Raw genomic sequence first — 11,506 nt, forward strand, 5'->3', positions numbered from 1 at the left:
AGGGAAGAGTGAAAAAATATCTTGTCAAAAACATTCAGCTTAAAAACTAGTCTTACACCCTTCTTTTCAAGTATCTCGTGAAAGAGAAACAAATACTAGAAAATAATTAGATTATTCATTACTAGTTAATTAATTGAAGGTACATAGTTAAGAACCACGAGATGACGGGAGCAAAACAAAAAGTCTTTCGCTATAATAATTTCTTGATTATTGTTGATTTATTCATGAGAGTATTGATCAACAGTTCTATGATCGCACTTAATAGTTCGTTGAACCCATGACTATCTCATCTGTGTCGTAATCAAAGCAGCTGTTTATGAATAAAAGGAAAGTAAAAACCACACTTTCGAAAATAATATTTAAGCAATATGGGAACCATATAGAGGATCAATTTTTATTTATCTATTGCTTGATTAATTGGTTAAAAAAAATAAAATATTTATATACTGATACTATACTGTACAATTTATTTCATTTATCTGTTAGTTGCTAATCAATTGAATTGATGGCAAAAAAGGATAAATCTACGAATAGTATAAAATACGTAATTTCGAAGGTAAAGAAAATAACTTAGTGCGGAAGGAGGAAAATGACTTGAGAAATGTGACTGCACCGTACATGCGTAAACAGATTTAATGGCTCCCTATGTCTATGCTTAGATAAACCGGTTCACGATCATATTTACTTTATCCCCGATTGATGGTACTGCGTTAATGCGTCACACAAATTACGCCAAATGAATATGTAGGTTGTATGCTTCATTCTATAATGCACTCAAATAAACAACAAACTTCCAAATTAAAATAAAATATATACAATTCATATAAACAGTTGCAATAAATAGTTTAATAAAAAAAGAATAAAACTGTATTTAAATTACAGATCCGTTTAAAAATCTTGTTTTTCGAATAAACCAGGACGAAATAGCATCCAAGTTTAAAAAACTGTGTCACTTAGATTAAATACGTTGGAGGAAACTACGCGCGTGACTTCAATGACGACAGACTATAATTACCTATAATGAATAATTAACGACGACCCATGCAATTGCTATACATGATAAGATTAAAGATAAATGGTGTAACATTTTTCAATAATAAGATTGTGATATTTGTTTTTTATTATAGACCATACATAATAAAGTATAGAATTGAAGTATACAATTTTTAAAGTGTATCGAAAGTTTCTTTCGTGCAAACAACTTTCATACACAAAACTAACGAGTTTATAAATGCAATCGTCACGTACAAACATTAAGTGCATTATACATACACATATCTATCACCACATATGATTTTCAAATAATATACAGGAAACGAGGAGGACTGAATGTAGGCCTTAAAGGTCTCTCCTCTCCAAACCGACCCAAAACCCGGCATCTGGCGTTAACGAAAAATTTTTCTTACTGAACTCGATAGGTACCTTCGTCTCCTCGACGGGTTTCACACGGAATCTGTGCAATAGATAGACAATCAGAATTTTAGTCTCCATCAAGGCGAAACGATTCCCGATGCACTTTCGGGGCCCGAAACCGAAAGGCATATACGTGTATGGAGCGACGTTATCCCTGTTCGACTCGCTAAAGCGTTCGGGATCGAACTTCTCCGGATCGGGGAAATACTTCGGATCGTGGTGCAACGCGTAAACTGGAAACCAAACGATGTTATCCGGGTATACAATTACACTGTTGTAACCAGCTTCCGCTGGGGGCAGTTCGAACTTCTGCGCGCACAACCTATCGATGAAAACTACCGGCGGATACTTTCGCAGCGTCTCCAACGTCACCATTTCCATGTATTCCATTCTTGAGAGAACCTCGTACGAGATCTTCCCGTTTCCTTCCTCCATGTATCGATCCACCTCTTGTCGCAGCTTCTCTTGGATGCTCGGATTCACCGCCAGCTCATGGACGACGTAACACATCAGCGTGGCGGACGTGTCGAAGCCAGCCAGGAAAAAAATAAACGCCTGTGCGGTAATATCGTCGATGGTCATCTGATGATCCACGGGATTCGCTTTCTCCCTAGTTTGCATCAGGAGGTGAATCATATCAGGCCGAACGATGTTCTGCTCGTCCCGCGTTTTCACCGTCTCGGAAACGACTCGATGGAAGAAGTTAGTGGAGTCGCGTGGCAGGAACGAAAATCCAGCCATTCTGGTCAAACGCGGACTCATACGGAATAACAGGAACTTTATCAATCGAAAGACACCCCCGAAATTCGTCGCCTCGGCGCCTTTCCTGTAGAACTCGTTGTCCCGATTTTTCAGCGAGTTCACGCTTATCCCGAACGCGACCGTAGCGATCACATCATTGGCGTATCTGGTGAACGCGTCCTTGATTTCGATCGATGACGAGAAGTCCGGATGATCGTACAAATAATCAGCGAACTCTTGTGAACATTTGGATACCAGTTCGAACATAGACCGCATCTTGCTCGAAGTGAACAACGGACTCAAAGTGTTGCGCATCTCTCTCCAGCGATCGCCACGCAGTGAGAACACATTCTTCCCGAAAATCGGGTCTATCTTCTCGTTGAGGAAGGCCTGATGGTCGGGAAAGTGTTCGAAGCTCTTGATGGTTATCTGTCTGATCAACTCGGGGTCCCGGATTACTATAGCCGGCGTCGAGAAGTCCATTACACCGAGATACCTCGCGTTCGGGTAATAATTATAAACGAACGTGAAATAATCGGGAAGGGACATGAGATGAAAGAAGATTCTCCATGCGGTACCGAATACTGGCATCGCTCCGATGTAGGGAATACGTCGCTTCTTCCAGTAGTTGCGTTGCTGGTACAGCAAAAAAGTAAATTTGATCAAACCGAAGATCATCAAGGCGGTGACCGACAGAGTAAACGAAAGGAAGAGTGAGTCCATCGTGGGTTAGTAAATGACTATGGTTCTATTGACTATCAGGAATCTTATAAATATGCACGGATACACATGTACGTGTACACATGGATTTATCGTGTAAGATGAAGTAGAGGGAGTGAGACGCTTATGTTACGTCACTCACGTGAAGAAACTACAGTGTTCTCCGAAAAGAGTTTCCACCAAATCCATTTTTGTTTATCGTAAAACATATCCCGCACTTTGTATAAATAATGGTTGTTTCACATTTCTGTTAATCATGTATAACAAATTCTGTTAATAAACGAAATACCTCATGTCATGAAAAGAATCATTCCAGTGTTTACTTAACAGAGAGTGATACTATGTGAAGTATATTTTTAAACTTCCGCCCAGCCTTCAGTCTACAAACCTCATTGCATAACACTTTATTACTAGATTTCTTGCTAGGATGCTATTCTCTCTCTAGTTTGTCATAACGTAATGTTGTCAAATGAAAATGTATTTGTCAAGCTTATTGTCATTTGCAAGAGCAATTTTTCTGGAACAGCATTTAGCTCGAAGAATAATTTATTTCAGCTGATGTCGACGTTGACATCATAATTGATAAATGTACGGGACTATCAGTTATTTATCATAATTCATCGTTCGTAAAAAAATAAAGATAAAATTAGTTATCATTTATCAGGCTCAGAAATGGATTATTAAAATTTGTAAAAGACAATAGATGGATTATTTTAATCTTTTGTAATAGATGGTATAGGAAAATACGTTACCTATATTGCTTTATTAAATAAAATATAAAACAATACATTTATTTCTTAGTTCTAAATTAGTGATTGCCAATAGTCCGACAGTTTTGTTATTTATAATCTTTACAAAATAAATCAAATGAAAATTGAAGTAAGCTTTGAAGATACATTTATGCAAATCTTTTTTCTAAACCAACCCAGAATCCTTTCTCGGGTGCCAGATTCATTGTCCACTTTTTAAACACAAGTGGTACCTGAGTTTTTTCAATACGTTTCACTACGAATCTATGCAGAAGATGCGCTATCACTATTTTTGTTTCCATTAACGCGAAACGATCTCCGATGCATTTTCGAGGACCAATACCGAACGGAAAATACGTGTAAGGAGTGATCTTACTCGGATCCCTAAATCGTTCAGGATCAAATTTCTCCGGATCTGGGAAATATTTAGGATCGTGTTGCAACGCATACACAGGCAAATGAATTAAACTATCCGGATACATAGTCGCGCTGTTGTATCCATCCTCCGCTGGAGGGAATTCGTACTCCTTCGTGCAAACTCTGTCGATGATAATCAGCGCTGGATACTTTCGAAGTGTCTCCGATGTCACCATCTCCATGTATTCCATTTTCATAAGAATATCGTAAGAAATCGTCCCATTTCCTTCGTCCATGGAACGATCAACTTCCTCACGCAGCTTTTCTTGAATGTCTGGGTTCAAAGCTAGCTCGTACAGGAAGAAGCACATTAAATTGGCGGACGTCTCAAAGCCAGCTAGGAAGAAGATGAACGCCTGGGAAACGATATCTTCGACAGTCATCTGGTGCTTTTCCGTATCCCTGGCTTGCATTAATAAGTGCAGCATGTCCGGTCTGACGATACCTTGCTCTTCGCGCACCTTCAACGTCTCAGATATGATTTTGCTGAAGAAGTATGTGATATCGGATGGAATCAATCTTAGACCTAAGGCTTTTGCTAATCGTGGAAAGGTGCTCAGTAACAGTAACTTGGGCACATTGTTCATGATACTGCTGAATACGTTCCTTCCGTTGGTGAAGAACTCGTTTTCTGGATTTTCCATCGAATTTACACTGATGCCGAAAGCGGACGTGGCGATCACGTCGTTGGTGTATTTAGTGAAAGCATCCTTCAGCTCGAACGACGAGCTATACTCCGGATGTGCGTACAAATAGTCCACGAAATCCTGCGAGCATTTCGATATCAATTCGAACATGAATTTCATTTTGCTGCCCGTGAACGAAGGACTGAGGATGCTCCGCATTTCTCTCCAACGCTCGCCTCGTAACGCGAAAACGTTCTTCATAAACAAAGGATTATTAGACTCTTGAAAAAAAACTTTGTGATCCATGAAATGATCGAAATTTTTCACAGCCACCTCTCGGATTAATTCCGGATCACGAAGTGTTATAACCGGCAAAGTACGGTCCATATTCGCAACATATCTCGCATTCGGATAACTGTAGTATATGGCTTCACCTAACTCGGCTATTGTCATCCGTCGGGCAAAAAATTTCCAACCCACTCCGAGCACAGGATTCGACTTCAAGTACAGCACATTCTTATGTTTCCAATAAGTTTGTTGCTTATATAATGCCGCGATTATTTTCAGTAAAACTATAGTGACCAAAACGATCACTAATGCGGTGAACACAGACGGCACCGCGAGGAATGCCATTGCTGTTACTCCAGCCGCGGCTGACTGACTGACGTCTGCGATCGGTAGAGTTATAAATACATACGACGAACGAGTAACTACGCAGCAAGTATTTTATCAATGAAGTGAACGAAGATAGAGACACTCGAAATGAAATTATCATTAACTGCGACACTTGTGCTATAGTAGCTACAGTTATTACATGTTATGATATGTAAAGACAATTTTAGGGACTAGTAGGGAACGAACTGTGTAGCAGTTACGAATAATAATATAGTACATATATATAACATATATATATATATAATAATATATAGTACAAAAATCAACTCGAACAGAACGACATCAGATGAAACAATTAATATTTCACTGTTGAATTACTTTTATCTTTTTATTAAATGAGATATCGTCTCTAAAATTGCTCATTTTCGTGATATTAATCATTTCGGACGTTATGAAATACGACAAATTCGTAGTTATCTATTATATCACTTTCATACACAGCAGTCTCGATACACATAGAACGCGGCGATAAAAAAGTGATATGAAACGAATTTCGATGCATATGAAATACAAAAGGAAAAAAATAGGATGATAATGAACGCGAGTTCGGGATTTCAAATCAACGACTTGTGATAGTTACGCACGTTTTATTAATTAAACCGTTGACCCGTTCATTTTCTTACTGACTGACGTCTGCGATCGGTAGAGTTATAAATACATACGACGAACGAGTAACTACGCAGCAAGTATTTTATCAATGAAGTGAACGAAGATAGAGACACTCGAAATGAAATTATCATTAACTGCGACACTTGTGCTATAGTAGCTACAGTTATTACATGTTATGATATGTAAAGACAATTTTAGGGACTAGTAGGGAACGAACTGTGTAGCAGTTACGAATAATAATATAGTACATATATATAACATATATATATATATAATAATATATAGTACAAAAATCAACTCGAACAGAACGACATCAGATGAAACAATTAATATTTCACTGTTGAATTACTTTTATCTTTTTATTAAATGAGATATCGTCTCTAAAATTGCTCATTTTCGTGATATTAATCATTTCGGACGTTATGAAATACGACAAATTCGTAGTTATCTATTATATCACTTTCATACACAGCAGTCTCGATACACATAGAACGCGGCGATAAAAAAGTGATATGAAACGAATTTCGATGCATATGAAATACAAAAGGAAAAAAATAGGATGATAATGAACGCGAGTTCGGGATTTCAAATCAACGACTTGTGATAGTTACGCACGTTTTATTAATTAAACCGTTGACCCGTTCATTTTCTCAAACAAACAATGGAAATCTATTCCCTTCCAAAGAAGATATAAAATAATATAAAAACTTGATAAATTGAATAAATGATTAAATTTGAAGAAAACAAGTTTCGGCTAATAAATTGGAACGTTTCTTTTTTCTAAAGTAAACCAGAATCCATCTTTTGATATCAATGTGAAGCTCCCTTTCTTATATACGAGTGGAATTGGCGTTTTCTCGTTAGGTTTTATCGTAAATTTTTCCAATAGATGAACCAACAAAATCTTGGTCTCCATCAAAGCAAAACGATTACCAATGCACTTTCGCGGACCCAACCCAAAGGGGATATACGCATAAGGATCGATTTTATCCTTATTATCAAAACTGAAACGCTCAGGGTTGAAGATTTCTGGATCAGGGAAATACTTCGGGTCATGATGTAGTGCAAAAATAGGAATAAGAACATTCTGATTGGGATAAATGGTTGTACCATTGTAGCCCGATTCTGCTGGTGGCAATTCGTACTTTTCCGCACAGAGTCTATCAGTCAGCATCGTTGGAGGATGCATTCTAAGCGTCTCGGATATCACCATGTCCATGTATTCCAATTTGGACAGTGACTCGTAAGAAATTTGGCCATTCCCTTCACTTAAATAACGATCTACCTCTTCTCGCAACCTCTCTTGAATATCTTGATGCACTGCCAGTTCGTAAACCAAGTGGCACATCATAGTGGAAGATGTGTCGAAACCAGCCAAGAAGAAGATGAAAGCCTGGGCCACGATATCATTGATGTCCATCTTGAGGGAAGATTTGCTCGAGTCTGTGGCCCGCATCAAGAGGTGGATCATATCCGGTCTAACAATGCCTTGTTCCTTCCTCGCTTTGATCGTTTCGGAGATCACGTTCGAGAAAAAGTTCGCGGATGCTCGCGACAGGAACCTCAGGCCTGCCATTCTCATCAGGTGTGGATTAAGCCGGAACAATAGGAATTTCGTCAGACGAAGTACACCCGTGAACGTGCTCACGTCGATACCCCTGCTGTAGAACTCGTTATCCGGATCCTTCAACGAGTTCACGCTTATACCGAAAGCTGAGGTAGCTATCACGTCGTTCGTATACCTGGTGAGCATATTTTTGGCCTCTATCATGGTACAGAGTTCCGGATGATCGTACAAGTGACAAACGAAGTCCTGCGCGCACTTGGATACCAGATCGAACATGAATTTCATTTTGCTGGTCGTGAATGACGGACTCAACGTGTTCCTCATTTCTCTCCATCGTTCATCTTTCAAAGAAAACACGTTCTTCCCGAAAATCGGGTCCATTTCCTCGGTGACGAAACTTCGATGGTTCGGAAAACGTTCGAAACTCTTTATACCGATCTCCCTGATCAATTCCGTGTCCCGTAAGAGCACGGTTGGCGTGGAAAAATCCATGATACCGACATACCTCGCGTTCGGATGAGAATTGTAAACTAACAAGCTATACTCCATTAAATTAATTCGACGAAAGAATAGTTTCCAAGCGGAACCGAACACTGGGAATGCCCACACGTGTGGAACTTTCCTCTTTTTCCAATATGTGAACTGTCGGTATACTATTGAAACGAACTTTGCAGAACCGATGACGATCAGACTGATCGACAGTAACTCGAAAGTAGTAAAAAGCGAAATCTCCATCGTTGCGCGTTATAAACGACTGTACGAATAGTTATTGAAGAATATGGAAACAATACGAATCGCTCCTATATAAAGGAAATCAAATCGACACGGGGTAGGGCGAAAATTTTGCAGTAACTTCAAGAATATCTCTAGATAACCGGTCATTGATCCTAGATTTTACGATAGTATTGAGATAGAAAATATTTCGTCAGCGTCAATACTTAATTGGATATTTCCTTCTATACTTTTTAGCACGTAGCTATTTATTATTAGCATTATTTTTCCGACGTCTGATTTCTTTTTAATTATAGAAAATGCGTTTTTCTAAGGTACATAAACTTTTGGTATTGACTGTATAGCCAATACATCCTTAATTCCGTTCCACAAATTAACAAAAATGTTTCGTGTAAGTATTTAAGAATTTTGTTCAACTTTTGCAAGTTCACGCATAATGAAAATAAATTACAGTCATGCAATATTTCTATATTACTTAGCAAATATGTAGAATTACAGTTTTAATAGAACAAGCAAACGTAAATGAATAAATGAGTATCATAAAATCATATAAGCATTCGTAGTATTGCGAATAAAATTTTAAACATTTAAAAAAGCATAAGGAATTTTATTAGACGTAATCACTTACCAATGAAGATGAAGATCTGATGATGCGAATATCGCAACAGCATTGAGATTGAAACAGTCTGAAAGAAGGAAAAAGTGAGTATTACATATTGTCTGAAATTCAACTGCAAGTTTTAAGATGGCACATTTATTACACACTTTTTAAATCGAAATGCTCCATTTTTCTAGTAAATAATATGACTACTATCTTATAAATTACGACATGAGTACATCGTAAGCGTGTATGATAAGAATATAAACAAGTATACGTCGAACAATTTTAAATATGATGTCCAATTTTGGTAAAATTTTTTCGAGTAACAAGGATCGATGCATAGCGAAACTGTAAAAGTATCTATTATTTTGTAAAAGAGGACTGCAATAAAGACAGAATGAGAGATAAATTGCTAGCCGAACGGTCGCAGTCGGTTACCGGGTTGAGAACGAATAGTGCAATTGAATTGCGAACAGTTCAGATTGAACTAGCACCTGACACCCCCGAGATAATTCACTATTTGCTATGGGCAACCTTGGTAACGGAAACGTTTAATCGTACTTTGCAGATGCGTCGATGTTATTTACGAGAAACAGATTTAAAAAATAGCCCCGCCAACGCCAGATTCTGACGGTACCTCAGTTCGAAATAATTTGATTCCAACATACCCCAGAGTAACTAACTCAAATTGGATTAAAACGTTCGCTTTCGCAGAATGGAATCATGCTATTTTTTTAAATTCTAAACAGCAGTTTCACATGCAGTGCATTTTGTTAATACAGATTTTTAAGATAATTAAATTAGAAAAGCGGAATACAAGGATATCGATATTAAAGAATTGTAAGAGAGCAACGAAGAAAAAATGCGCGACCGGATAAATCGAAAAAGAGAGAGAATAGTATTTCAGTCTACATCGTAACCGATGTCATGTGCACATGACAGAGGAGATAGGGGGTAATACATAGATGACGACAGTCCCGTACACGTGACTTTACGGCGGGCTGACCGAGGGTGGTTCCAAGTAGAACTGTAGTAACATTCACGTGTTGTGGCACGGGTTTCATCCCTCTCCCTCTTTTAACCACAGACTACATTCGAATTTGCAATGTATAACATAAAATATAACAATAAATCGTATCAACAGGGATAACACGTTTTAGGATCGAGCGCAATAAAATGATGAACCGATTTAATTAAATGCGTGAGACAGTTGTAAGGCAATTCATATCGTGAAATATCACGAAATGTAATTTAAACGCAATTTTCCGTTTGCTTGAGAATTAAAATTTAAAATTATAATGAATATTGTTGAATACAATAGGATCTGAGCAACAAATAAATAATAAAATTAATTGTCTCAAGGTTGAAAGGAAGCTAAAACTCGTTTTGCACATAAATCGACTTACACAATATATGCTATTCCAGATTTGAACAATTCTTCTAGTAAAATTATTCATGCATAGCGTAATTGGCTTTTCACTATATCCACCGTGAATATCTAGGTATCAACTAGATGTAGACTGCCGCATAATGCATTGCATTTGAATCATGGTTAGTAGTATGCAATATTACTCATTTGTTCGCTCGGGGTAAACCCATTAAACACGAGTGGAGATATTCGTTGGTCCGTGTATGATCCAATCACTTCCTAACACCCAGAGAATATCCCGAAATTTCACAACCCATCTGGCATACGTGATGTTTAGCTCCGGATCTACAGAGCCACTGATAATACGTCGACAATCATTTATTCGGTTACGTAGCAAAAGTTATCCCTTAACCGAAATTATATGCAAACGCGAGAAAATCGATATAATTTTCAAACCGCGAATTAACATTATCGTTTCATTTAGCCCGCAATTGAAATATCGATTAAAATAATAACGATGATCCGAATTTTCTGACTTCCACATTACGGACATTTATTAGATGTAATACAACGTATTTGAGAACAATTTGATACAAAATTACCGACTTGGGGCCTCTGTAACGAATATGATGCCTCTAATAACGTTGATTTATACCCGACGGTTCAACTCTAAGGGGATCACAGGACGTGAGGGTACAAGCGGTTGGAGGGTGCCTCCTCAGTGCGTGGTTACTTTGAATTGATTGCCATATCCTTTTACACGTACGAAGCTGTCGTGTAGATATGTGTGACATCATCCCCTTTATGGGGAGAAATATATTCGGATCGGAAACGCGTAGCACATGAAACTACATCTAATTTACACCTCCAGAGCATTCTGGAGTCGTACTTATCATACCCATACCATAGTACGGTATTATGAGAGGTAAGGAGAGTTAAGCTTAACAAAATTCAAAATTTACAATTTTCCAACACGTCATAGATAAAACATTGATAACTGCTTTACAAAATATCGAGCAGTTGTGAAATATATATGACGTAAATATGATAATAATGTAAATTTCAACTTTACTGATTGTAGTCATAAATGAGTGGTAACATTATGTCTAAGTGATACAATAAATATTTAATCTTTCTATGATGGATGGTATAAATCGAATTGTACTTATTTTATTTGAATTCACAACAAGAGTATTGTTGTATTATGTACAACAAAAATAATTTTTTAAAAGATAATTGATAAATCCGTAATATTATATAGAAAGAAAATAGTCTACGGTTAGAAGT

General features: G+C 37.6%; 2 protein-coding genes across 2 annotated transcripts in view; both read right to left on the reverse strand.

Moving 5' to 3' along the window:
- The window catches only part of LOC108629177 (membralin), a 57,674-nt gene that overhangs the window by 43,613 nt on the left and 2,555 nt on the right, over positions 1–11,506 (reverse strand). The window contains exons 6-7 of the mRNA XM_026817109.1: positions 10,822–10,834; positions 8,878–8,969 (exon numbers count right to left, since the gene is read on the reverse strand). Coding sequence (XP_026672910.1) covers positions 8,878–8,969; positions 10,822–10,834 — 105 coding nt within the window. The remainder of the gene's footprint in view (positions 1–8,877; positions 8,970–10,821; positions 10,835–11,506) is intronic.
- Positions 3,619–5,349, reverse strand: LOC108629189 (cytochrome P450 9e2). Its single transcript, XM_018031674.2, has one exon. The coding sequence runs from the start codon at positions 5,297–5,299 to the stop codon at positions 3,773–3,775; it is 1,527 nt and encodes a 508-aa protein (XP_017887163.1). The 5' UTR covers positions 5,300–5,349; the 3' UTR covers positions 3,619–3,772.

Source organism: Ceratina calcarata, unplaced genomic scaffold, assembly GCF_001652005.2.
Source record: "Ceratina calcarata isolate Rehan_Ccalc_2016 unplaced genomic scaffold, ASM165200v1 scaffold555.2, whole genome shotgun sequence".
NCBI lineage: Eukaryota > Metazoa > Arthropoda > Insecta > Hymenoptera > Apidae > Ceratina > Ceratina calcarata.

Coding starts and splice junctions, on each gene's coding strand:
- LOC108629189 (XM_018031674.2), bottom strand. CDS start 5,299: ATGGCATTCCTCGCGGTGCCGTCTGTGTTCACCGCATTAGTGATCGTT.